Source organism: Canis lupus, chromosome 16 (genome assembly GCF_048164855.1).
Source record: "Canis lupus baileyi chromosome 16, mCanLup2.hap1, whole genome shotgun sequence".
Taxonomy (NCBI): Eukaryota; Metazoa; Chordata; class Mammalia; order Carnivora; family Canidae; genus Canis; species Canis lupus.
In genome coordinates this window covers 35,028,369-35,053,951 of record NC_132853.1, presented here as the reverse complement: position 1 = coordinate 35,053,951, position 25,583 = coordinate 35,028,369, and the positions used below count along the sequence as shown (strand labels likewise).

Genomic DNA, 25,583 nt, shown 5'->3' with positions numbered 1-25,583 from the left:
TCTCTCATGAATAAATTTAAAAATCTTAAAAAAAAAAAAAAAAAAAGAAAGAAAGAAAGATGGGGCAGCCCCGGTGGCGCAGCAGTTTAGCGCCGCCTGCAGCCTGGGGTGTGATCCTGGGGACCCTGGACCAGTCCCACGTCAGGCTCCCTGCATGGAGCCTGCTTCTCCCTCTGCCTATGCCTCTGCCCCTCTCTCTTTCTCTCTCTGTTTCTATGAATAAATAAATAAAATCATAAATAAATAAATAAATAAATAAATAAATAAATAAATAGATGTGTCTTTGCTTTAAAAAAATAAATAAAAATAAAAATGTTTCTAGCTTATATGACAAAGGATTGATATATATTTTTAGTATGTCAAGGTAAACGACAACATAAACATAAACAGGCAGTTACAAGACAAACTAGAAACAGTCACCTCAATAGTAAGGACAAAAATAACAGCCACAAGATTTTTATTTTCCTATCAGATTGGAAAAGATTAAAAACAATAATGCCGCCTGGTGCTGATGAGGCAGAAGGAAATGCTATTGGCTAGAGTATAAATGGATGGATTCTTTTCGGAAATGAATTTATCAATATCTATTAGGGTTTAAAATGCACACTTCCTTTGATCCAGCCCATGATAATATATCTTAAGGAGCTAGTAGGACAAATAATGTGAATATAAATATATGGAGATATTTTAAAGTGTGGTTTATAATGGCATGAAATTGGAAACACTCCACGTGTCTTTCGGTAGGAGATAGGTTCAATAAATTGTGGTACATTTTCTAGAATGACTATGCAGTCATCAGAGGACATTAGGTTGATCTTCCTTAATTGACATCAAGAGATGATTATTATAGATGAAAGAAGAAGCAGGTTGCAGGAGGGTTTGTGTAGCACACAGGGACCCTGTTTATGTGGAAGAAGAAAGGATGTGTTACATATGCATTAAAAAATATGGAATGAGATTCACTGAAATGCTGAAGAGTTATATCTAGGGAGTAAAATTACTGGAACCTTTCATTTTCTTGATCTTATTTATTTAGATTTTTTATTTATTCATGAGAGACACAGAGAGAGGCAGAGACACAGGCAGAGGGAGAAGCAGGCTCCATGCAGGGAGCCCGACTTGGGACTCGATCCCCAGACTCTAGGATCACGCCCTGGGTTGAAGGCAGGCGCTAAACCACTGAGTCACCCAGGGATCCCCCATATCATCTTATTTAAACAAAAATAATAGTCAAAATATTTAAAGAGGGATGCCTGGGTGGCTCAGTGGTTGAGCATCTGCCTTCAGCTCCGTGTGATCCCAGAGTCCCACATTGAGCTTCCTGCATGAAGCCTGCTTCTCCTCCCTCTGCCTATGTTTCTGCCTCTCTCTCTCTCTCTCTCTCTCTCTCTGTCTCTCATGAATAAATAAAACCTTAAAAATGTTTAAAGAAATAATCACATATAATCATAAAAAATTTTTTCTCTCAATATATATAAAATACACTATATGTAATATAATCTTGTTATAATACACGATTTAAAAACTACATATGATATATAACATATACTATGTATGTTACACATTATAATAGTATATAATAGACAATATTGTATAATATATCATAATTATATTAATAATATATATTATATGTATTTTACATTGTATATATTATAATGTATGATTATATATGTTGTAGTGTATGTATTATAATTTTATAATGTGTGTGTGTGTGTGTGTGTGTATCCATTGTAGGGAAGAAAAATAATGGTACTATATACTCTGCATTCTTTGTTTTTATGTAAATATTTATGGAGTGCTGCTTATGTACCAGATATTGCTCAAAGGAGTTTACTGACATTAAACACATTTAATCTTTACCAGCAACCTATGAAGTAGGTATCATTCTGATAATCCCCATTTTACAGGTGAATAACAGAGAGGTTAAGTGACTTGCCCAAGGTTACACAGCTGTGAATAGCACAGTGGAGGCTTGAACCCAGGTAGTCTAACTCCAGAACCCACTTGGCTTGGTCTAGCTCTTGACCACTTGGCTATACCATAAGGTAGGCGTTATAATCTCCTTATCAGAGAGCATGAAATGGAGATTCAGAGAGGTGACCTTACTTGTTCAGGGCCACACAGCTCATCAAGGATGGAGCTGGTACTCAAGCCCCAGTGTGTGGGTTTCAAGGCTGCATCCCAGATCTGAAGCTGGTCCTTTGGAGTCAGGTCTGCACCTAGGGAAAAGCAGAGGTTGGAGGAATCTGCTGCTGTCTGGTGGCAGGCAGGGGCTTTTTCTGGTCCCTGAGTGCCCCCTGCTGGTCATAGGTCAAACAGCAGCAGGGTCCTGGGCCCTGCTGGGACAGGATGGATGAGCTTGGGGTCTAGGGGTGGATACAGGGCTGAGCCTCTCCTTACTCCTGCCAGTTCTCCGTGGACATTGACTCTGACCTGGTGGAGGAGCTGCCAGCGGAGATCGAGCTGTGGCTGGTGCTTGTGGCTGTGGGTGCCGGGCTGCTGCTCCTGGGGCTGATCATCCTCCTGCTGTGGAAGGTTAGGACCCCCCCAGACCACCACTGAGACTTCCACTCTAGGACCTCTTGCCAGTGGACCCTCACCAGCTCTCCCTTCATCCCATTCCTCACTTCCACCCCACCCCCACCCATCTCCCATGTTGACCGTACCTTCTCCCCAGCTTCCAGTGTCCTGCCCCCCACCTTCTATCCTCACCTCACCCACCAGGACATTCCTGCTTGGTTAATGGGGGGACCTGCAAAGCTGAAAGGGAAGCCAGGAGCTCTGGCTGCTGGCCAAACCACCAAGCAGGGCTGGGACCCAGGTATCCAGGCTCCCCAGCCCTCAGCCCCAGCGCCCCCCTGATGGCCCATCCCCACCTCCTCCCCTCCGTAGTGCGGCTTCTTCAAGCGAGCCCGCACTCGCGCCCTGTATGAAGCTAAGAGGCAGAAGGCGGAGATGAAGAGCCAGCCGTCAGAGACAGAGAGGCTGACCGACGACTACTGACGGGGGACAGCCCCCTGCCCCCAGCCCACCCGGGTAACGCGGCCTCCGGGCCCTCTCCCCTGAGCTGCACAGCTGGCTGGGGCCTCTGACTCTGTCCTATCTGCTCTTCTTCCTTGTGGGCCCTCTCTGCACCTCACTCTACCCTGCCACCTCCCCAAAGAGCAGGCCACAGTCTCCTTCTACGCCCTGGCAGAGTTCAAGATGTCTCAAAACTGCCTCCCCTGGAGAGATCTGGAGCCCAAGAGGGAGCCATAAAATGCTCTCCATGCCCCCCCTTGCTTTTTGGGGATCGGAAAAGAAGCAAAGCCCAAGCTAGGCCCCATCTCTAGGTCACACAGCAAATTTCCAGTGATTCTGTGCTTCCATTTCCACCTCCAGAGATGGAGGCCTTCTCCTGGAACTAGCACCTTTGCTCCTCGGAGCCCCTCCAGGGTGACACACTGACCCCCCCTGACCCCCACAGTGTGGTTGGGTCAGCCACCACGCTCTCTAGCCATCCTGTCCACAACCTCAGTGACCGCCCCTCTGTGTCCAGCTACCTCCCTTTCTCTGCCTTCCTCAGCTCCTCCTTCCTCTGGGGCCGAGGGTGGGCAACCTGGCCCTCCCTGTCACAGTGCAGGGAGATGGCACATGCTTGGGTCAGGGGTCCTGGCTCTGGCCTCTGGGTGGGAGAGGAAGGGGCTAGGCACATCTTCCCACAACCTCCAGAGCTGGATACTGATGCCCCTTCCTCGTCTCCCCCTACCCCCACTCCAGTGTGACTTCTTTAAACGGACCCGCTATTACCGGATCATGCCCAAGTACCACGCAGTGCGGATCCGGGAGGAGGAGCGCTACCCACCTCCAAGGAGCACCCTGCCTACCAAGAAGCATTGGGTGACGAGCTGGCAGACTCGGGACCGATACTACTGACGTCCTTCCTGATTTCAGCCCTGCTCCCCCCATGCCCCTTCTATTTATCATAAGTTATGCCCCTGACAGTCCACAGGGGCCACTGCCTTTGGCTGGCACCATCAGGTGCGGGCACACACAGCTCTTCAAGCACGTGTATGTGCTGTTTGGCCACAGGCTTCTCCCCACAGGAGGGCTAAGGCCATGGCCCCACAGTGCCGAGCATACCGAAGCCCTGTGCCCTGGACACATGGGGGTCCCATCACTTGTGGCCTATGCTGTGCACTGTGGATGGTGCACGGATGTGTGTCCCTGCCTCTGCCTGTGCCAAAATCAAGCCAGAGGCCTCCACCAGAGCCAGGAGGAAAAGGCCTGCACTGTGGTGACACCCTCCCCTGATTCACACTGGACCCATCTTGAGCCATAGTCACTGGATTGACTCTGCTATTAAGACTAAAACTACTGACAGGGAACAGGGCACCAGGCCCCCAGTCGAAGCTCCCGGTAGTCGTGCCAGAGTGGGGGCCCGCCTCAGGTTTGCCCACGGTGGCGTTTGCAGGACCTGGCATTCTCAGACCCATGAGCAGAGTGAACTAGAAGGAAGGTCCTGGGATGGCTTTCCTTCTCTGTGAAGCTTCTCCTTGGAGGAGATTGCATTCTGGCAAGGAATGCAGTCTGAAGGAAGAAATACAGACAAGCCACCGGACAGCCTGGCAGACTGCAGCGGGACTTCCCTGGGAGCACGGTGGGATGCTCAACAGAGGAGAGGACCAGTCCTGGACCAAGGAGCTGTTGGAAGGCTAGAGGAGATACCACTTCTCACTGACCACTACCATCCAGGCCCCTGAAGGCCCGGAGGGACCACCCTTACCCCCACCCAGACAAGATCGTGGAGGGAGCGACGCTTGAATGTAGAACAGGGAGGGAGCCCTGTCCCTGCGCCATCGGCTGGAACCTATTCCGCCCTCACTGACCATGGGTAGGGGACCTAGAAGTGGAGTTCTTGGCTGTCCTTGGCTTTCAGAGCCAACTTAGCTCTGCCTCCTCCCCCACTGGCTAAGTTCTAAGGCCCATTCTAGAACTTGAGGCTGGTTCCAGGAAACCTCTCCTGACCCCTGCCTTTTGGCAGTCCCCCTTTCCAGTCCTTCCATGGTACTGTAGCAGGGAGCTCCCTCCCCCTCCTTGTGCCTTCTTTGTATATAGGCTTCTCACAGCAACCAATAAACAGCTCCCGGTTTGTATACTCTGCATTGGCCTCTACTCACTGCCCCCACTTTGTTCCAACCCCACGTCAGTCTGTTGGATAGTGATGCCATCCACCTGACCCTAGGTGGACAATGCTGGGTGCAGGGATCTTAGAGATGGGGAAAGTAACGATGTATACAGGACATACCCATCCCTGCTTTCAGGGATGTCCTGATCTACGGGGTGGTTGTGGACATATACCTGAGATCCAGAACATAAAGTCAGGGACGAGACCTGAGTAGATTGGATAGAATCCAAAAGGCCTCCTTGGTGGACAAGGAGGTGATATTCAGGATCCAGAAGAGGCAGGAAACTACTTTGCTATAGAAGTGGGTAGTCCTGGATAGTGGTGGAGGGAGGCTGGGTGCAAGCAAGGGTGGAGAGCCAAGAGCCCTTATCCAGTGGCTCCAGTCAGATAAGAGCCTGTTTTTCAATGGCTCAATTCCACCCCCATCCCTGGACACCACGATGAGTGGATCCAAGGGTAAACCAGTGACCTAAGACTGGAAAGATTGAAACATCATGGTATCCCCCAGTGTCCGGGAAGGAGTACCTGGAGTCCTAGTCTTGTGGCCTTTCCTCTGGGAGTGCTTCAGTACCAGCCTCCATAGCCCACTGCACTGCACCAAACCCTCCACTTCCTAAGGTCACCCTTCCACACAGGCCTGGGAGGATGAAGCAAGGCTGCTGTCCCCATGACTTCTTTGTCCTAATTGTGACATAGGTCCTTCTGTTAGTTGTCCTCAAAGCTATGACCTTTGGAAGACTTCACTGAAGGCTGAAAATTACTACTCAGAGAGAAGCCAAGGCTCAGATCCTCGATTCAGCTGCTCTGAAAGTCCATGGACCCAGGCTCTTCTCCCAGGAGCCCCTCCTGATGTCTGCCTGGGTGTCCTCCAACCTGCCTCTTAGTGGCAGTGTCTGCCCTCTGCTGCCCCTCACTTTCTATGCTGGGACTGTCCTTTCCAGGGTTGATTAACGGTGGAAGGTCCCATTCCTCCAGGAAAATCCCAGCCTCTACCTGGAGCTCTCAGAACCAGTAATGGAAACCCCCAATTCCTGCCTAAGAAAGATGGGATCTAAGGGATCTGCACATCCCTCTGGCCAGCTTCACAGGCTCAGCACCTAGTCCTTTTTTAAAAGATTATATTTATTTATTCATGAGAAGCAGAGACATAGGCAGAGGGAGAACCAGGCTCCCTGTGGGGACCCTGAAGCAGGGACCCCAGGATCCCAGGACCCCAGGATCATAACCTGAGCCAAAGGCAGATGCTCAACCACTGAGCCACCCAGGTGCCCCACAGCCCCTAGTCTTTTGTGTGTGCTTGAGTGTATGGGTGTGTGACAGTTTATGCTTGGATAAGAACAGTCTCTCCTCCCCACCCTCCCAGTATAAGTAGTTGTTTCCAGGACTGGTGTTACACTGTTATGAAAGAAACATAATGGCAGAGATGCAGCAATACCCACTTATATAAAAGGGTCCTCAATAATGTCAAGCTTCTAGAGCTCCTTGGAGCTGTAGGACCTCCAAACTGTTCCCAAAGAAGGTCTTGGCTTTTGTGTCACTAAAAGGACCCATAAGGTGATTCTCCCCCTCTAGACACAGAGCTGGAATGCACTTCCTGGGCCCTCCTAGTTGGGTAAGGTCATGTGACTAAATTCTAGCCAATGAGTTGTGAGCAGGAGAGAAGTGGCTTAATTCTGGGCTCATACTGTTAATTGCTGGGTGGGAGTCTCCCAGTTTTGTTTTCTCCCTTCTGCCGCTGTAGAACCCTGCCTTGAGATAAAACGTCTGCCAATCTGAGTCCTTTTCTTTTCCCCCAATCTGAGTCCTTGAGAGCAACCCCCAACATTCCTTGTACATGTAGTGGGAAATTAGGGCATGGTGGGGTGTGGGATGGGAGGTTGGTGGGAGTTTAACCTCAGCATCTTCTAACCTAGCTTGACCACCCCATACCACTCCCATTATCACCCTGCAGCAATCTCTGCAGAAGGAATTTTGATCCAAGCAGAGGCCACAATATAAAGGTCCAGCACTAAGGAGAGGATCAGAAGAAATCTCTCTCTCTCCTCTACCTTGCCTCAGAGTTTGCTGCCTTTTCCTCGTTACTTAACAATTTTTAAGATTAATTTTTAAAATTTATTTATTCATGAGATACACAGAGAGAGGGAGAGACACAGGCAGAGGGAGAAGCAGGCTCCATGCAGGGAGCTCAATGTGAGACTCGATCCCAGGATCATGACCCGATCCAAAGACAGATGCTCAACCGCTGAGCCACCCAGGCGTCCCATATTTATTTATCTTTTTATTTATTTATTTGAGAGAGAGACAGAGAGAGAGGGAGAGAGAGCATGCACACGGAGAAGGGCAGAGGGAGAAAATCCTCAAGCAGATACCTTTATGAGCTCAACATGGGGCTCAATCTCATGACCCTGAGAACATGACCTGAGATAAAACCAGGAGTCCAATGCTCAACCGACTGAGCCACTCAGGTGCCCCTCCTTGCTTAAATTTGGACAACAGTAATAGCTGTTATTGATTATTTACTATGTGCCAGGTACAGGACTGGGCTTTTTACACGCAAGCATCCTGTATGCTCCTCTGGGCAACTTGAAGACTGACTCACCAACATAGTGCATGATTTAATTGCTTGCTGGAAGGATATTCGGTGGTCCTCCCTGATAACTCTGTGGCATGCCTCCCTGGTGGTCCCAATTCTTTATTCATGCTCTTTTCCCTTCTATGTGCCTGGTGCTGGAGATAGAGCAGTGAATTACACAGACACAGACAGCCCTGCCCTCCTGGAGTTTAAAGTCTAGTGGAGGAGACAGATGAGTCAGCAAACGATTTCCAGATTTCCAGATTTGATAAGAGCCAAATGGTGTTAAGTTTGGGGAGGTCTGGGACACCTGGGTGGCTCAGTGGTTGAGCGTCTGCCTTTGGCTCAAGGAGTGATCCTGGGATCCGGGATCCGGCTCCTTGCATGGAGCCTCCTTCTCCTTCTGCCTGATCTCTCTCTCTCTCTCTTTCTCTCTCTCTCTCCTTCTGTGTCTCATGAATAAATAAATAAAATCTTTAAAGAAAAGTTTGGGGAGGTCTAAGAAGCCTTTAGAGGGAGCCCATAACCCAGCCTGGTAGGGTCAGAGCCTTGAAGAATGGATAGGCAGTGAGGAGAAAGAATTATCCAGACAGAAGAGACAGCATTTGCAACGGTTTGGAGCCTGGAGGTTGCTCAAGGCGGTAGATAAGTATGGCTGGGAGTCAAGCAGGGCGACGTGGAGAGAGGAGGCTGGAGACTTAAGCCAAAGCAGATCGTGCAAGAGCTGGAAAGCCTCCAGTAAGAGAGCCCCTGAAAAAGTCTGTAAACAAGTTCAGATTTGCTTTTGAGAATGATCCCTGAGCCTCAGTTTCCTCATCTATATAATGGGGATAATAAAGCACAAGAGAGACACCTGGAGAATTAAAGGAGCTAATGTATGCAAACAGTGCCTGGTACGCAGGCTATTATTCAGTTAAGAGTCCCTTCCGTGGCAAAGCCTTGGGCACAGCTGGTGTTGACCTTAATCACATTCTGTTACACAGTAACGACCTATTTACTTAGGCCGCTACCTCCCAAACTGAGAAAACAAATGGCTGAGGGAAAAAACTACTTCCTTATCCTTTGTGGTTTTCCTGTTCTCAGCACAAAGCCCAGCACATACCGGGCACTTGGTCGGTGCGGCCCAGGGAGCGAACAGTGAAGAAGGGGGGACATCAAAGGGAAAGGCGGGGGTCAGCACGTACCACGTTCCACCGCAAGAACTCGCGCTCCTTTCCTGCGAGAGAGCCGGAGAGCGCAGGACGCTGGCGCAGGAATGGCTCCCAGGTCCCCCGCGCAGATCACCTGCCAGGACCTCTCTCTAAGGAACCCCAGTGCGAAGATGGTCGCTTTCTAAGGTCAAATGATTAGAGAATAATTAAAGTGTTGAGAACTGCACTCCCAGCGCCGATGTTGAGGGTGCCCCCGCCGCCGCCAGGCCTGCGTTGGGGTTTCCACTCTGGGCGCCGTGTTTTCCGGAGCCGCTTGGATCTTTGTGGAAGTGCTGGGGTGCTTGTCTACACGGAGGGTTAGCACGGGCGTGCATCCTGACCCCGAAGTTTGCAAACTTTCCCAGTCTGGATGACAGTGACCCGTCCCCCCAGGGAGCGCAAGCGGGGAAGAGCAGCTGGAACAGGTCCCTTCGGGAGGGAAGGGATTCGTTGAAAGCTGCCCAGACGATCGCAGGGAAGGCGAGTCCCGGAGATTTGGGGGCGGGGGGCGCGGGAGAGGCCGGGGACAGGCAGGAACGACCGACGTCGGCGGAGCCTGGGGTGGAGCGGGGCTCGGCCGGGAGGGGGCACGGGCGGAGCGAGCGCGCGGGAGGCGGACTCTCCGCGCGGCCTCCCGAAAACAACAGGCCGCCCGGGCGAGGACGGGGTTAAGGGGGCGGGCCCAGGGGAGCCACGTGCCGGGGCGAGAGGCGATTGGCTCGGCCCGGGTTGTTTGTGAGCGCCCATTGGCGCCGCCGGGGCGCCGCGGCAAGCCGATTGGCCGGGGCGGGGAGGACCGCCCGGGCCGGGGCGGGGAGGAGGCGGCGGGTCCCGTGTGCCGGCCGGGCTGGGCCGAGCCGAGCCAAGCGGCCGCGCCGCTCGCGGTGGGGACCGGACCCCGAGCCGGAGCCCGAGCCGGAGCCCGAGCCGCGGCCGCCGCCGCCGCCGCCGCCGCCGCCGCCGCCGCCATGCGCTGGGTCCGCGCGCTGCTGAAGAATGCGTCCCTCGCAGGGGCGCCCAAGTACATCGAGCACTTCAGCAAGTTCTCCCCGTCCCCGCTGTCCATAAAGCAGTTTCTGGACTTCGGTAGGGAGTGGGCGGGGGGTGGGGTGGGGTGGGGTGGGGTGGGGTGGCGGCTGGACTTGGGGGCCAGCGGGGCGCGGGGGGGGCGGTGAGTGAGGGAGACCCTGGTCTTGAAGGATCAACGCGGAGAAGAGAGGCCCTGCGTGACTGGGAAGGGTTGCTGGGAGGGGTCCAGGCAGGGAAGGGTTAAGGCGTGGGGTGGGGCAGGGGCCGGCCCTGAAAGGGTTAAGGTACCCTGGGGGAGAGCTCTCTACCGGGCTGTCAGTGGGAAGTGGGGGCACTGAGAAGGAGGGGTCCCAGTGTCTTGCTGGACTGTGCAGAGGTCTTGCAGAGTAAGGGACAGTCAGGCAAGGTGGTGATGTTAGGGCCAGAAGGGAGTGGGGTATATCCAGACAAAAAGGGTTAATGGTGGTTGTCCTAGTGACTCAAAGAGTCTGGAGATGGAGAGGAAATGGGGTGGGGATGCTGGTGGGAGTAACAAGGCAAGATTAGTAGATGCAGACATCTGGAAGGAGATCTGGGCTGGGCTGGGCACCCCGGGGTCAGGTGGGGACCCCGCTCTTTCAGAAAATGTCAGCAGGAAGGAGGTCGATGATCAGTATACCTCCACCCCCTGAAGGAGCGGGCCCCGAGCTGTCCCAGTAGGCAAGGACACTTGAAGAGCAAATCTGTTTGGGCCTGGCTTCCTGTCCCCAACTGGGCGCAGGCCTGGAGCACCATGAGGTGGAGTCAGGAGGCTGGCAGCCTTGGCTGCCCCTAGCTTCCTGGGCCAGGATCACCCACCAGCAACGCTCTGGGGGGGCCTCTGGAGCAGAAGCAAGGCTGTGCCAATGTAGCCACTGAAACAGGCATTGTGTGGGCCCTGTCTGTCTACGCGGTATTTCCACGGTGCCAGCTGGGGATTAGGAGGGGGTGCCCAGGTCTCTTAGGAGTTGAAGAGACAGTGCCTGGCTCAAGTTACAGCTGCGTCACTGATGGGAGGGGGGTGGGGAAGTGACAGTAGGACAGAGGGCCCCTGTTCCCCAGGACTTGTCTGCCTGTCCCCCTGCCCTACTTGAGCTATTCCAGAGTAGGAAAGCCCCCAGGGCCCATTCCTAGCCACCAGTAGTTGTCCGGTTTAAACTGGACCCTGCTTATATAAATGGGCCAGGTGGGGTTCACAGTAGCGTTTGGTCCACTTGTAGTACAGTGGGGGAAAGAGATCTTCAGAAGGGTAGTCACATGCCCTAGGTGGCAGGCTCAGAAGCAGAACTTAGACTAGCATCTAGGTCTTCTGACTCTAGGCCATGGCCTCAGTCTACCACCCCATCTTCATCTTGAAGCCAGACCAAGGACCAAGGTACTTGGGTTCTCATTCTTGGGCCCTGTGTGCCTCACACATGAGCATTAACATAAGGACAACTCTACAGTGGTCATCAAGACCAGCCTGGGTAAAGATGGACTGGGCCAGAAATGACACTGGGTCCCTGTAGCTGCTGTGGTCGAGGCATAGCATCCCTTAGGCAGGCCCAGACCTGGGAAAGGATGGTTTTCCCAGGCTCCTCTGCCCACCCGGATCCACCTCTCCCCTTCCACTCCACAAAGCAAGTATTTGCTAAGAGAGACAGAAAGTGAAGAAGTGAGGTAACTGAGGCCAGAGGTGGCTCCAGGTAGGCCTGGAAGTGGCCCTATCCCCTGCGGTTGAAGGCCAGCAGGGGGTAGGGGAGGGGACACAAGGCCAGGCCTGATTAGGCAGGGTGGTGTGGAGGTGGGAGCACTACAGGGGATTAGGAGAGCTGCCTGGCTCTGTGCCCTGATCACTTCTCTGAACCCTCAGGAAATGAAAGATTTAATTGTCCTGATCCCTGAGATGACCTCTGGCTCCAGTGGTTTGCAGCTCTGTTGGCTCACTTCTCTCTCTCCCTCCAGGGTCCAGCAATGCCTGTGAGAAAACTTCATTCACCTTCCTCAGGCAGGAGCTGCCTGTGCGCCTGGCCAACATCATGAAGGAGATCAACCTGCTTCCCGACCGAGTGCTGAGCACACCCTCGGTGCAGCTGGTCCAAAGCTGGTGAGACCCCTGGCCAGGTCCCTGCACCTCCTTTCATTCTACTGCTAGATGCTGCTAGGCTCCCAGAATCTCTGTGCTCCTGGCAGCCTTGAGGGAGGTGGGCACAGAGGGGAGTCACAGGGGCTCTAAAAGGCTGAAGAGTTGCCCAAGGCCAAGTGGAATGCTAAGCCAGAGCAGGGCCTGAGATAAAGTTCCTAGCCTCCATGCCTGTGGGCTAGCCCTATACTTACCAGTCTTCTTTCTCTAGAAACCCAGAATCCCAACCAAAACAAGGCAACATTGTAGACAAACAGAAACAGGGAGAAATGAATTTTCAAATTATATGATCCAAGCTACCAGTCATGTTGGAAAACAGACACAAAGATGGCACAGTACCTGCCCCCGAGAACTTTGGAGGGGCAAAGACCAAAAATCACAGCAGTAGCAGCAGAAAATCCTCTGTAAAGGTCACTCTAGAACTCTGTCCCAGGTTAGGTAACTAGATGACATTAACCAACGGCTGGTCACGTGAAGAACAAAGAGGAGTTTGCTGTGTGACTGGCATGCAAATGGTTAATCTGGTTGGCCTTTGGTGGCACCTGTGCAGAAACCCTTTGCTAGTTCTTCTGGCAATGGTGTGGTATAACTATGGTTCCCTATGGATTCAGGAGCAGGGGCCTACACCTGCCATGAGCCAGCTCCACGCTGGGAACAGTAAAGCAGTAGCAGTGGCTACCCTCGGGGAGCCTGTGATCTTGTGGGGAGCAGAAGGGTGGGTAAACTGAGAGCCCAGGATGGTGGATGGTGGTAGGAGCAGTGAGCTGCTAAAGAGCTACTTTTACTTAAGAGTCAAACTAGTATTTAAAAGTAACAATATTGGGGTTCTTTTCCTCCTCACTGTGGAAGTGTAACATGTCCCCTTTGATAGTTGGAAAACATAGAAAAACAGAAGAGAATGCCAACCACTGCCTTCCACCCCATGACCAAACACTTAGAGTTTGGTAAGATTTTATTGGTGCCCTTCCAGCGTTGTTTCTATGGATGAATATGCATATGCAGGACTTACTCTGACTTAATGAGACACGGTAAGAAAAGTGTTTTGTGCGGGAGGCCAGGCACATAGTAGGCGCACAGTGAATGTTAGTTGAATCGGAGAGTTGTAGGGAAGTTGGAATGGATGCATGGAGGAGGTGGCATGTCTCTGGGCCTTACAGGGTGCCTGAGTGAGCCTAGACCTAGAAGGAAAGGATGGGCATTCCAGGCCTTGGAACTGCTTGTGCCAGGGTGTGGAGGCAGGTAAGGGCCCAGTGAGGGCCTCCACAACCTCACTCTGTGCCTGTAGCGATTTCGGTGCGAGCTGTGAAGGGGATGGGGTAGCGGGCAGGGCCTGGCATTCCTATAGCTCAACCAGGTCACCCCCCGCTGGGCTCTGGCCCTCAGAAGTCCAGGACATCTGAGCCAACCAGCATTTCCCACTGCAGGGTGGTAGGGAAGTCACGGGGAGAAGACAGAAGGTGCCATCTGTTTGCCCACTCCTCCTCCAGCTCTGCTTGGCTGACTGGCCTGGCTGCCTCTCCAGCGGGCCCCTGACTCCAGGACAGGCCCTCTCGGGCCCCTCCCTGGACGCTGTGTTCCTAGGAGAGCCAGGGGATGTGTGTTGGGGTGTGGGGGAGCAGGGAGCTGCCTAACTGCCCATGAAGCCCCAGGCCCCTGCAGAGGCCATTCCTGGAAATCAGTTACATGTGTGTGGGATTGTGTTGGTCATTACTTCCAAGCTTCGAGGGAGGAAATGTCCAGCAACAGCAGGATGGAGTGAAGTTACACAAGAGAAAACACTTCCCAGTGGATTCAGCTTAGTGGAGAACAGGCCGTGGAATTGCTGGAGTGTCCTGATGCACTGACCAAAGCCTGCTGAAGTTGTTTCCAGAGAATGGGCATCATGGGCTGCAGCAAGAGAGTGAGGTCTGAGAGGAGGAGGGACTTTCTGATGGGGACAAGGTGGCCGCCTGTGAGAGAGTGCAGACCTCCTCCAGGAGAGCCCATTGCCAGCTTGGATGTAGAGGTGGTACAGGTGGGTAGGGTTTGCACGAGAGGAGGGGGGACACCGCACCAAGGAGCCCGGCAAGAGGACCACTACCCTCAGAGTCTGATGAGTAAGTAGCAAATGCTCCCCTTTGGAAAATGGAAAAGTCTGGTACAAATGCTATTTGCAGTAGTAGCGATAAGATGTGCTGATGGCTAATGGAGTTTTTCCTCAGCTGCAGAGAGGCTCTAGGCAAGACTCACTGTGGACAAGTTGAGCATTCCTGGTTTTAAATAAGCCTGATAAATTGTTTCAACCAGACAGACCTGGTGCGGAGGGAGCCTGTTTTGGAAGTGACTGGAAGATAGTAGGAAGCCCTGGCCATTGGTGGCAGTGTCCACCTGACTTTGAGGCTCGACTTTGCTGCTTGCTGGACACTTAATCCTTAGCAAACCCTCTGGCCTCCCTGAGCCTTGGCTTCCTCACCTGTAAAATGGGCTCCATTCTGTTTCTAAGGGCAAACACCACAGTTAGTGCATGGAACTGTCAATACAAGCGGATGGCAGTGCCTCCAGGCCACAGATCTGTGACTGTGGCCAAGGTTCTCTTAGACAATGTGGTCATCATAGCGATGGCAATGGCGAAAGCAAACAGACCTGGAGGGCCTGCCGTCCTCCAGGAACTCTTCTTGCCATGTCCCTGTATTAACTCAATTGCTGTCCCGACAGCCTTCTGACGTAAGCTTTGTCATTACCTCCATTTCATAGATGAACAGACTGAGGTTCAGAGAAGTTAGAATATGTGTCTGAGATCACTCAGGCATCAGGTGGGCAAGCTGGGACTCCAGCCTAGGCTGTGTGATCTGATGGCTGCGTTTGTGAGGGGAGAGGAGTAGTGCTGTGTTCTGGGGCAGTGACCTGGATCAGAGATTGCCAGGCTCCCCCAGCAAGTGCTCAAGACAGTAGGGTTCACCTTACTGGAACGTGCTTGCCGGCTAGGGATGCTGGAGCACAGAGCAGGGTAAACAGCCAGCCTGAGGAGGGCCTGGAGCCGGTAGGAGCGTGTTTCCAGAAAGCGTGTGTGGGGAGGTGTTAAGTGAGAGCTGCAGAGTAGAATCAGATGACAGTGAGTCACTCCTCTCACTAAGAGCCTTTCAGGGGTTGTAGGGAAAGGGGCAGGAGGCAGTATGGCTAGCACTTCCTGTTGGTGAGGAGTGTGGACCCCAAATGCAGCCTGTGGGGGACCCACATCCCCACCCTGTGGGAACCACAGACTTTGAAGAGAACCACCACCATGGTAGAGGCTCTAGGCACCCAGGGCTCGAGCCACACCAGGCACAGGACCAGGGCTGGAGTCAAATCTTCACCAAACCCCTTGGCCTCTCCTTCCATAATCAGAGTTGACACTGAGGATGTGCTTTGAACCCCATTTTAGAGCCAGAGACCTGAGCAGTTCAGTGGCCTCTTGGCCACAGGACCCAAGTCTGCCTGGCTCAGAGCCTGCACTCAGCACCCCTCCAAAGAGCAGCTTCCAGGTGCAGGACAGATCTGTCACCTCCCCTCAGATGGCCATTGCCTTGTTCATACTCTTTATTCCCAATGGCTATGGATAGTAGTGCAAGGTACACGCACACACACACACACGCACACACTACCAAGCACACACCCCCTCCACCTCTCTACACTTTCCAACCCCTGCCTCCCAAATCCAGGGCTCTGGGCAGACTAGAAAGCCCTAGAAGGCAGGAGTCCTGTGTGGTCTGATTTGCTGCTGAGGTCAGCAGGCCCAGGCATTCCCGAGGGCAGCCTATGCCGGGGGCAGTTGGGCCCCCACTGCCTGCTGGGCCTGCTCTGTCCGGCCGAGGGGGGAAGTAAACCCCCTGTCTCTTACTGCACTGCCATTTCAGGCCTCCCAAGTCCAAGCCCGGTTCTTTTTCTGTCCCTTGCTGCAGTGGGCAGCCGATGAGCCAATGTTACTCCTTCCCCAGTATCTCTCCCTTTAGGACCAAATTTTGCCTGCAGATAACATCAGGGGTGCCAAGCCTCCGCAGGCTTCAGGCCAGGGTCAGGGTCCTCTGGGAAGATCCTTCCTGTCTTCTCTCCCTCCCAAGAGCAGAGCTGGGACCACTCTCCAGAAGGAATGGCCCTGCGAGGGACGCGGGCAGGGGTTCTAAACTAACCCTGCTTCATAGTCCAGGAGACCGGGGCCTGAGGCTGGCCACTCTCCCCGTACTCATGGACCTGTTGCCAGTCCATCTTGGCACCCTACTCTACTTCACTGGCCGTGTGACCAGGCCCCACTGCTGTTCCCTAGGGTCCATTAGGCAGCCTTGGAGGGGTGGTGCCAGTAGCTACAGCCCTGGCCTTACCCCTGCGTTGGGACTCTGCCCACCCCTTCACCTCCTGGCCCAGCAGGCAGGGCCTCCTATCTCCTACCCCTTCCCTCCCTGCCTCCCCCTCCACCCCCACCCCCATCTTTGGAAGGGGTTCTGGGCCCCACTCTCCAGTTGGCTTCTTCCCCTTGCTCTATCTTCCCCAGCCTTACACACTTGCAGGTTTTCTCCCCAAACCCCCTCTCCTTCCCAGAATCATGAGCCTGAAGCTTAATCCTGGGCGTGGGTGTGGTGGGCAGGGATTTGGAGGCGCACGGCCTGTGGGCGAGAAGCCCAGCTCTGTACAGTAACTGCCTTATCTGTAGAATGGGGCCAGCAGGAACACCCACCTCACTGGGTATTAGGGGAGCAGGCAAGCACAGAGCCGAGCCCTGTCCAAGGCTGGCGACAGCCATCACATTGGGCGCAGCACCGTTAGGACCAGTGTAGATGGTGAGTGAGCAGTTGGCCATGTGATGTGGACTGGGAGTCAGATAGACATGGGTTTGAATACCGGCACAGCCCTTTGCTGTGTGGCCTGGGCCATGTCACCTGCTTTCTCTGGGCTGGTTTCCTTGTCTACACAAAAGGGAAATACTGCAGGCTCCTCAAGCCTGCTGGGAGATGGGAGACCCTGTGTAGACCCTGGGCACAGGCAGGCACTAGCAGTCACTCCTTAAGTGACTTAAGCCTGACTGTCATTCCTCTCCAGGGAGCCTGAGGCAAGGCCTTTGGAGTGCTTCTCTGATTATCTGCTGGGGCTACAGGGATGGGGTGGGGTGGGGGGTGGGGTGGGAAGCTGGTCTCTTCGGCTGAGTGGGGAGGGCTGGCAGGGAGCACCAGGCCTGGGACACCCCATTCCTGCCATCCAGAGCATGGTGGCTGTCCAGAGCTTGATTAAAACGAGACTCAGAACCAATGCTCAGTACGACCAGAGGGAGGGTGTCAGATGTCTCATGGGGGCTCAGAGGATGCGCTCAACTGGGACCGATGTTCAAACCACCATTCATAACAAGGGCATACATCTAGAGAGTGCGCACTGCATGCTGGGCACCGTGCTAATTATCACCTTTGACCCTCACTGAAGGGCAGTGATAGTGGTAGGTACGAAACCTTCTACTTTCCTGAGGAGGAAACTCAGGCCCAGAGAGGCTCCATGACCCACCCAGGCCACACAGCCCGAGTGAGACTCAGCAGAACCAGCACCCCAGCCAGCACTCCCACCCTCTCCTCTAATGTCCGAAGCGAGAGAGGGAAGAGCAGCGGTTCGTGGGGGAGGTATTTTGGGCGGAGGGACCCTGAGGGACATGGAGATGAGCATTCTGAGCAGACCCAGTGCTTCGTGGCAGCAGGAGTGCTGGAGGATTGAGTCTTCAGGACTCCCCCTCCCAGCCACATGTAGGACTGCTCTGGGCTTCCGTTGAGGGGCCTGTAAAATGGGGCTAATCGCTGTCCTTCTTACCTGTCAAGGTCAAAGCACCTTGACACAGGGATGCTCCTGCCCTGGAGGGGCCTTTTCTAAAGAGACTGTTAGGCCACAGAGCCCTCTGCCCCAGGGCTCTTGGCACCCCCTCCTTCCTGCTGGCTCGAAGTGTTTCTACCAGAGACAGGCTCAGCTTTTTGGCCTTCCCCAGGAGAACAACCTGTGGACCTGGGCATGTTAGCAGGGAAACCGTGGGGGTCCTGGCTTATGGGGGCAGGGGGACAGTGGCTCTAAGTTGGTACTGTCTGCTGCCACAGGTGAGCCTGACCCCCTTGGACAGGCTGGCCCCCCTGCTGCCCCAAGTTTAGAGTTTCCCAGCACCACTCCACTGGTTACCCAGGTTCTGGGGAAATCAGCCTGCCAACCACGCCTGCAGGTGGGGCATGCAGAGGAGGGCCACACGCTTCTGCTGGGCCTTGGAGTGGCAGGGGCTGTCCTGGTTCTCCGCGGGCTCCAGCCCCACCTGTGGTCAGAGCTGGGCATGCCTGCCCCAGTCCTGTGTCCTTCCCACCTGCCATTTAAAATCCAGTTCCCTGGGCAGATTGCACAGCCCCTGGTACCCAGCCCAGAGTGTCAGGCTACAGTGCTCACTGAGCCCCTCATCTGTGACAGGCCCTAGGCCAGCCACTCTGCCAGCCGTGCCCCATGGGATGCAACAGTAACCTTACAGGACAAATATTAGGATCTGTTTCCATGAAGGGGTTCATGGAGGTTAAGTGACTTGCCCCAGCTTCTCTCACTGTGAACTCTTGGTCAGTAATCCACGAGCCCCTGGGGATGGGATGATCTCCAGTGCCCTCCTAAGGCTGCTATTCTTAGATTCCAAAGCAAAGGTGCCATGAGGGGGACCAGCAAATGAGAGATGTTCTTACATAACTCACTGTGTTGTCAGGGAGACTTGCATACAGATGAAATGAATTGAGAAAAAGTGTGGCTTAGCCTGTCAAACAGGGCAGCTCTGTGTGCTGCTGCCCAGGGTAGGGGCAGGGCAGGTGCGGGGGTGGCTGAGTCAGGTGGGAAGAGGGCTGAGCTTGGCCTGGAGCTGAGGTGATGTCCCCTTCTCCCCTGCGCACAGGTATGTCCAGAGTCTCCTGGACATCATGGAGTTCCTGGACAAGGACCCCGAGGACCATCGTACCCTGAGCCAGTGAGTGAGGGCCCCAGTTGGGGGCAGAAGGGCAGGTGCAGACAAGGGGCACTGGGTCACAACCCAGAGGCAGAAATGTTAGGAAGATGAAAAAAATGATCCCTAGCCTCAAGGATATCTAGTCTGAGGAGGAAGTTAGCCCTTGGCCTTGATGTCCCTGAGTCTGATTGAGAGTTCCAAGCTCCTGCTCCTGCAGAGCTCCCAGCTGTCGGGTTGGCAGTGGGAGACTCAGGGTGGGCTCTGGAAACAGTGGGGAGGGCACTTGTGTCCGTCAGATTGGGAAGGGTGGAGTGAATGAATACCCGTGGAGGAGTCAGAAGTGGGGATGCATCTGAGGGCACCCCAGGGTTGGGCCCAGGTGGGGCCCAACGCTGCCACGTCCTGCAGGTTCACTGATGCCCTGGTCACCATCCGGAACCGCCACAATGACGTGGTGCCCACCATGGCGCAGGGCGTGCTGGAGTACAAGGACACCTATGGCGACGACCCAGTCTCCAATCAGAACATCCAGTACTTTCTGGACCGCTTCTACCTCAGCCGCATTTCCATCCGCATGCTCATCAACCAGCACAGTGAGCGGGGCTGAGGGGGCTCCGGACCTGAAAGGGCATCCCTGGTTCCACGGCAGGAGGAAGCAGGCAGCAGGGTTGAGGTGTATTGGTGTAAACGCTTACAGAATGCGACATTCTGTCGCCTCTTACCAAGTGTTCGATGTGGTATTCGTCAGAACTCTGTTGTATTCAGAAATAGTTTGTTGTTTTAAGTTTCCTCATCCCGGAGTATTCACTGTGATTGTTGAGAAATTACAACCAATTGAAAATTATACAAGTTCCTCACGCTCACATAACTTCAGATGCAGGATGGTAAAATTATTTTTAAATGGTGGAGCAAAAGGAAGTAGAAATGGAATGTGGGCTGTGTGGGGGACGAGGCCCTCTGAGAGGAACACTTCAGGTCTGCAAACAGCCCAGACATGGCCCAAGTCTGGGATGGAGGGGCCCTAGTGGTGGGAAGAGAGGTGGAGTTGGAGAGCTCTGAGGGCAGGGGATGAGCCCCACCAACAGCACCCTTCCTTCCCCCCACAGCCCTGATTTTTGACGGCAGCACCAACCCAGCCCATCCCAAACACATCGGCAGCATTGACCCCAATTGCAATGTCTCTGAGGTGGTGAAAGGTAAGCCGTCCCCACCATGCTGGCCCACGGATGAGCTCCAGAGACTTCCTCCAAGCTGCCTGGCCAGAGGATGAGCCTTTCCCCACTCGTCCACTTGGGTTTAATATTGGTGATGCCCCGTGCCAGTACCAAGAGAACTGCTGCTGGGTGGACAGCCCCATTCCCTGAATGTCCCTCTCTTTTCTCAGATGCTTATGATATGGCCAAGCTCCTGTGTGACAAGTATTACATGGCCTCTCCTGACTTGGAGATCCAGGAGATCAATAGTGAGTGAGCAAGGCTCTGTGTGTGTGTGTGTGTCTGTCTGTCTGTCTGTCTAAGGGGCTTCAGAGAGAAAGGAAGGTGAGATGAGGAGTCAGGAAAAGAATTGGATGGGACAGAAGCAGAGCTATTATTGACTTATTATTAGCAGTATTATTACTAACTTATTTGCTAAGTATTTATTAAGCAGTAAACACACAAGGGAAGGTTCCTGTTCTCATGGAGGTTACATTCCTGATGCCAGGGAGGTTGGGGAATGCTTCAGTTAGCCAGTGAACAAATAATAAACAAATTGATTTCAGAAGGTGACAAGTGACAGGGAGGAAACAAGACAAGGTCACATGACAGGGATGGGGCATGTATTTGATAGGGTTTATTATATTATTATATATTATTAATTATTTATTAATATTAATAATATAATTATTATAATAGTAATTATTATATATTATTATTTATATTTGTTTGGCTGCCTTTTCAGAATCCAGATAACAGTGGCTTAATGAAAAGAGAGGCCTCCCTCTTTCCAGCCCCTAGGGTGGAATAGTCAAAGCTGGCTACCCACCCTCCTGTCTCAGATACAGCTGGAGAAGAGGAAGAAGATGTAGAAGGCAGGGCCCAGGGGTGGGACAGTCACTCCCTTGTCACCTGGCCATGCCTAGCTGCCAGGGAGGCTGGGCATTCAGTCTCTAGCTGGGCGGCCACGTGCCTGTTGGAAGTTTGGGGAAGGGGGTATCTATTACAAAAGAGGAGGGGAAGAATGGATAGGAGAGGATGGCTGCGGCGGTCCTACTTTGGGTGGGCTGGGTGGTCAGGGACCAGCAGGACCTGGTGAGGGGTCTGGGAGATGGGTAGGGAGGGGTTGGAGACAGGGGCCGAGGCATGCAGAGCCCGTGGGCCACAGACAGGAGCTGGGATTTTGTGTGCAGCAGGAAACCCATTGAAGGATTCTAAGCCCAGTGATGCCAGGGTCTGACTTACGTTCTAAAAATATTTAGAGGAAAAAAAAGAAAATAAAAAAATAAAAAAATTTAGAGGTTGGAGGGGGTGGGCGAGACCTCAGGAAGGCCAGTTAGGAGATCACTGGAGGAATCCAGGGGAGGGGCAGTCAGCAGAGATGGAAAGAAGGGGGTAGATTTGATAAATATCTTGGAGGTAGAGAGGTCAGGACCTACTGATAAGTCAGGGGCATAGGGGAGAGGAGGATCAGGGATCTGAAAGTTTCTCTACCCTTCCCTTCCCCCTACCTGCTGCTCGGCCATCCCCAGCCTGTGCGCCAGAAACCTGAGGTGATTCATGCCTGGAAGTCACGATGCCCACGTCCTTAAGGCCCAGTTCAAGTCCAGGTCCTCCAAAAAGCCTTCCCAGATTTCCCAGAAAACACAGTTAAGCACCCAGCTTCCTGGGGTGTGCCTCTGTAATGCACTGTCTAAATTACTTGGGGGCAGAGACAGGCCACTTTACCTCAGTATCCCTAGGGTCAAGTGTGGAGCCTAGCATGCACTCCGGGTACAACATGCAACATAAAAGTCAGTTGTGCGTTTGTCTAGACGCTAATTTCTGAGAGGGTAGGGCGGAATTTTAGTCCTCTTCATGCCCCACTCCCAGTATAGGTGCTGAGATTCCTTCACTCATTAATCCGTTGCAGTTATTGAGCTCCCGCTACAAAGCCCTGTGCTAGGCAACAGGAAATGACATGCAGGCCCTAACACCAAGAAGCTCTCCAGGCTAGAGTGATCCTTGAGAGGCAGAGTGCTGGTGTCGGGTGCAGCACCCCTCCCCTCTCCCCACTGTCTTAAAAAGCTCTCCAGGGGATTCTGGTGTCCAGGTGAATGCTAGTAGGCTGCATATAGGCTGGATAGGTGCTTTTTGAATGGATGAAGGGGCTAGGTAAACAGCGGATGGATGGAAGGCTGGATCTGTACTCTGTGAATCAATGGGTCGATGGGAAGGATAGATGTTTGAACAGATACATAGTTGAGGGACAGTTGGATGGTTGAATGGACCCTGGATGGGTAGATAGAAGACTTAGTGGATGTTGAATGGATACAGTGGTTGGATGGATGGATGAACGGATGGATGGATACTGTATGGATAGATGGTTGAACGGACACTGAATGCATGGATAGCTAGATGAACACATGCCAGATGAATGGCCCAGCAGATGGTTGGAGGATAAATGGGTGGTTGAGTGCTAGGTGCTAGGTGCTGAGTCAATGAATGCTGAATGGTGACCTCTTGACAACTTCCTAATCCTTGGTCTTGACTTACAGCAGCATCCAACTCCAAACAGCCAATTCACATGGTCTATGTCCCCTCTCACCTCTACCACATGCTTTTTGAACTCTTCAAGGTAAGGGGAATGGTTCTCGGCGGTGTTGGGGGGTGGTTAGGGCCAGGCCACCCTCACTCGTCTCTTCTGCCTTTCCCTCCACAGAATGCCATGCGTGCAACTGTGGAAAGCCACGAGTCCAGCCTTGTCCTCCCACCTATCAAGGTCATGGTGGCCTTGGGTGAGGAAGATCTGTCCATCAAAGTATGTGACCCTTTGATTCAGGAGCCAGAGAGCAGTGGGGTGGGGACTTGCCAGGAGATGGGCTCAGAGAAGACCCTGGGGTGTCAGAGGGTAGGGGGCATGAGCACTGAGGCCATGTCTGTCTCTCACAGATGAGTGACCGAGGTGGGGGAGTCCCCCTGAGGAAGATTGAGCGACTCTTCAGCTACATGTACTCCACAGCACCCACCCCCCAGCCCGGCACTGGAGGGACCCCGCTGGTGAGATGGCTTTCCTCCAGTGCCCCCCACCTCCTATAGGATGCATGTCTTCTCAGCTCTTCATATAAAACCGTCACCGCCCTCCCCTCTCACCTCCTCACCTTCCATGGTCTTCGTTCTTGTGTGACCGTATGTGGTGTCCAATCACCTATTCTGGTCCAGGCCCCCTGCATCTGCCACCCCCCCACACACACCTGTGGGTCTGTCACCTTTCCTCAGCTCTCTCTCTCCCCCTAGTGCCTACAGATGCCACTCATGAGCACCTCTCTCTCATTCCCAGCAGAGCAGGTGGGGCCGGGCTTGGGAACTTGAGACCCACAAGCCCCAGGACCCTTCCAGACCCACTGGCTCCCAGGGCTGAGCTCCTCTGCCATCCCCGCTTCCTGCCACCCCCCAGCTGAGACTGTTCAGCCTTTCTGGCTCCATCTGACTGATTTCCCTCACCCCTGGAAGATTCTAGGACTCCCCTGGTCGGACCCCAGCTCAGCACGTTGGTGCTTTAGGAGCACCAACACCAGCTTTAGGAGGCTCAGCACCAGCCTCCTCATGACGCTCCCTTCCTGCCCCCTCCCCCACCCTGTAGGCTGGCTTTGGATATGGGCTCCCCATTTCCCGCCTCTATGCCAAGTACTTCCAGGGAGACCTGCAGCTCTTCTCCATGGAGGGCTTTGGGACTGACGCTGTCATCTATCTCAAGGTGAGTGTCCCTGCAGGGCCCGGCTTGCAGGAGGTGCTGGCAGGTTAGCCTGCTGTTAGGTTTCTTCTCCAGCCCTCCACTCGTCTCCTGACTCCAGATGGAGAATCAGAGCAAAGCTACTGTTCCCTAACCTGTAGACATTTCCCAACTTGGCAGGCAGTTTAAGGAAGTCTGTGGCCCATGGCTGAGCCCCCTGTTCTGGGGGCCTTGGACTCCTTAGACCCAGAAGGAGGGGGGATGCCATAGAGAACCTATCATTCAGCTCAGGGCAAGACTGAGGCTCCAACTTGGTGACCCTGTTCAAGGTCACGGCCCACCTTCCATCTAACTCCCTGACCTCGTGAGTGGGTAGCTTTCCTGAAGGTGCAGGAGCAAGACACGGAAAGGACGGGTCCCCCCATGGGTCCTTCTGGGCCGGGGCTGGTTATCTCAGCCGGTGGCTGGCACCAAGCTGGGCTGACTGGTCAGATACCACCACAACTCACCCTGGGCAAAGGTTTGACCAAAAAGTGGGTAAGGCCCTGGGCAGCAGGACAGACTGACCCTGGTGCTCTCTAGGCCCTGTCCACGGATTCAGTGGAACGCCTGCCCGTCTACAACAAGTCAGCCTGGCGCCACTACCAGACCATCCAGGAGGCCGGTGACTGGTGTGTGCCCAGCACAGAGCCGAAGAACACGTCCACGTACCGCATCAGCTAGGGGCCGCCCCAGCCCCCTGCACTGGAGAGGATGGACTGCTGCCTCTGGAACTGGCCACCATGGTGACCCTCCCCGCCCCCCCAGGTGTGGGGAGGGCTCTCCTTGATGACCAGCTTCTGTCTCTGTGGAAAGCGCTGCGGTAACCAGTCTGTGGCGGTCCCTAAGTGCCAATCTCTGTCTCCATGGAGACCCCTAGGTGGTCTCCCTGGTGTTCAGTCTCTGTGGGCAAGGCCTACAGATGGGGGGATGTCTCCAACCTGATGGGGTGTCCCAGACCTATGTTTCCATGGCAGTCCTCCTCCTGAGACCAGAGCTGCCACTTTTCTGCCAGGGGTCCTGGGTCTCCTTCCCGGCCCTCCACAGCCTGGGCCTTCCAAGTGGATACCCTGCTGGCCTTACCCCCCGCCCCAGCCCGTGCACCCCAGACCTGGTCCAGCGTCAGCGTTAGGAAGGGGCTGGCTATTCCTGGGTAGAGAAAGGGGCTGCACCCTTGGGCCCCTGGGTGCGTACCTGGTCCTGCAGCTTCTCCCTCCACCCAAAGCTTGAAGGTCAAGGTTAGGAGGAGCCCATTCTCACCCCAATCTCTTAAAGTGGAGGAACCTGGGAGGACCCAGAGACCAGCTGTCTCCCAAGCCCTTCCCTGGCACGTCCTCACATGCACAATGCTCACCTTCCCCCCCACACCAACACAGTCCCACCTGGGCTCCAGACCCCCACCCCCACCGTGCCTGCACATGCACGTGCTTGGGGTGGCTTTCTCCTGGAATGCTCTGTGTACATAGCTAGTTTTATAGCCCCAAAGGCCCCTACCCTTCCCCTCGGTACACAGGGGTTAAAGTTGTGTGCCCCTCCACGTGGCTGTGATGATGACCGTGACATCCACAGTAAAGAGGAGATTGAATGAGACCGTG

The 25,583-nt window shown here is 53.8% G+C and overlaps 2 protein-coding genes and 1 long non-coding RNA gene across 10 annotated transcripts in view; 2 read left to right on the top strand and 1 right to left on the bottom strand.

Moving 5' to 3' along the window:
* ITGA3 (integrin subunit alpha 3) overlaps positions 1-5,135 on the top strand; it is a 29,802-nt gene extending 24,667 nt beyond the window's left edge. For both annotated transcript variants that reach the window (XM_072780119.1, XM_072780120.1), the window contains exons 24-26: positions 2,410-2,535; positions 2,893-3,036; positions 3,760-5,135. In XM_072780119.1, coding sequence (XP_072636220.1) covers positions 2,410-2,535; positions 2,893-3,003 — 237 coding nt within the window. In that variant the 3' untranslated portion in view covers positions 3,004-3,036; positions 3,760-5,135. The remainder of the gene's footprint in view (positions 1-2,409; positions 2,536-2,892; positions 3,037-3,759) is intronic.
* The window catches only part of PDK2 (pyruvate dehydrogenase kinase 2), a 115,393-nt gene extending 89,815 nt beyond the window's left edge, over positions 1-25,578 (top strand). Inside the window, exons 1-12 of one of the 7 annotated variants that reach the window (XM_072780131.1) lie at positions 10,281-10,344; positions 11,296-11,351; positions 11,921-12,062; positions 18,994-19,065; positions 19,453-19,637; positions 20,151-20,240; positions 20,429-20,506; positions 22,775-22,854; positions 22,939-23,037; positions 23,169-23,276; positions 23,860-23,973; positions 24,532-25,578. In XM_072780131.1, coding sequence (XP_072636232.1) covers positions 11,995-12,062; positions 18,994-19,065; positions 19,453-19,637; positions 20,151-20,240; positions 20,429-20,506; positions 22,775-22,854; positions 22,939-23,037; positions 23,169-23,276; positions 23,860-23,973; positions 24,532-24,672 — 1,035 coding nt within the window. In that variant the 5' untranslated portion in view covers positions 10,281-10,344; positions 11,296-11,351; positions 11,921-11,994 and the 3' untranslated portion in view covers positions 24,673-25,578. Of the gene's footprint in view, positions 1-8,889; positions 9,077-9,870; positions 10,016-10,280; positions 10,345-11,295; positions 11,352-11,920; positions 12,063-18,993; positions 19,066-19,452; positions 19,638-20,129; positions 20,241-20,428; positions 20,507-22,774; positions 22,855-22,938; positions 23,038-23,168; positions 23,277-23,859; positions 23,974-24,531 lie in introns of those variants that run through there. The other 6 variants (XM_072780128.1, XM_072780127.1, XM_072780126.1 and 3 more) reach the window with 6 other exon arrangements.
* LOC140606553 (uncharacterized) lies at positions 424-6,226 on the bottom strand. The gene is made up of 4 exons (XR_012008897.1): positions 5,693-6,226; positions 2,434-2,526; positions 2,107-2,219; positions 424-899 (listed from the first exon to the last, which is right to left on the bottom strand). It is a non-coding gene; the product is annotated as an uncharacterized lncRNA (long non-coding RNA).
* Positions 25,579-25,583: the final 5 nt, after the last annotated feature.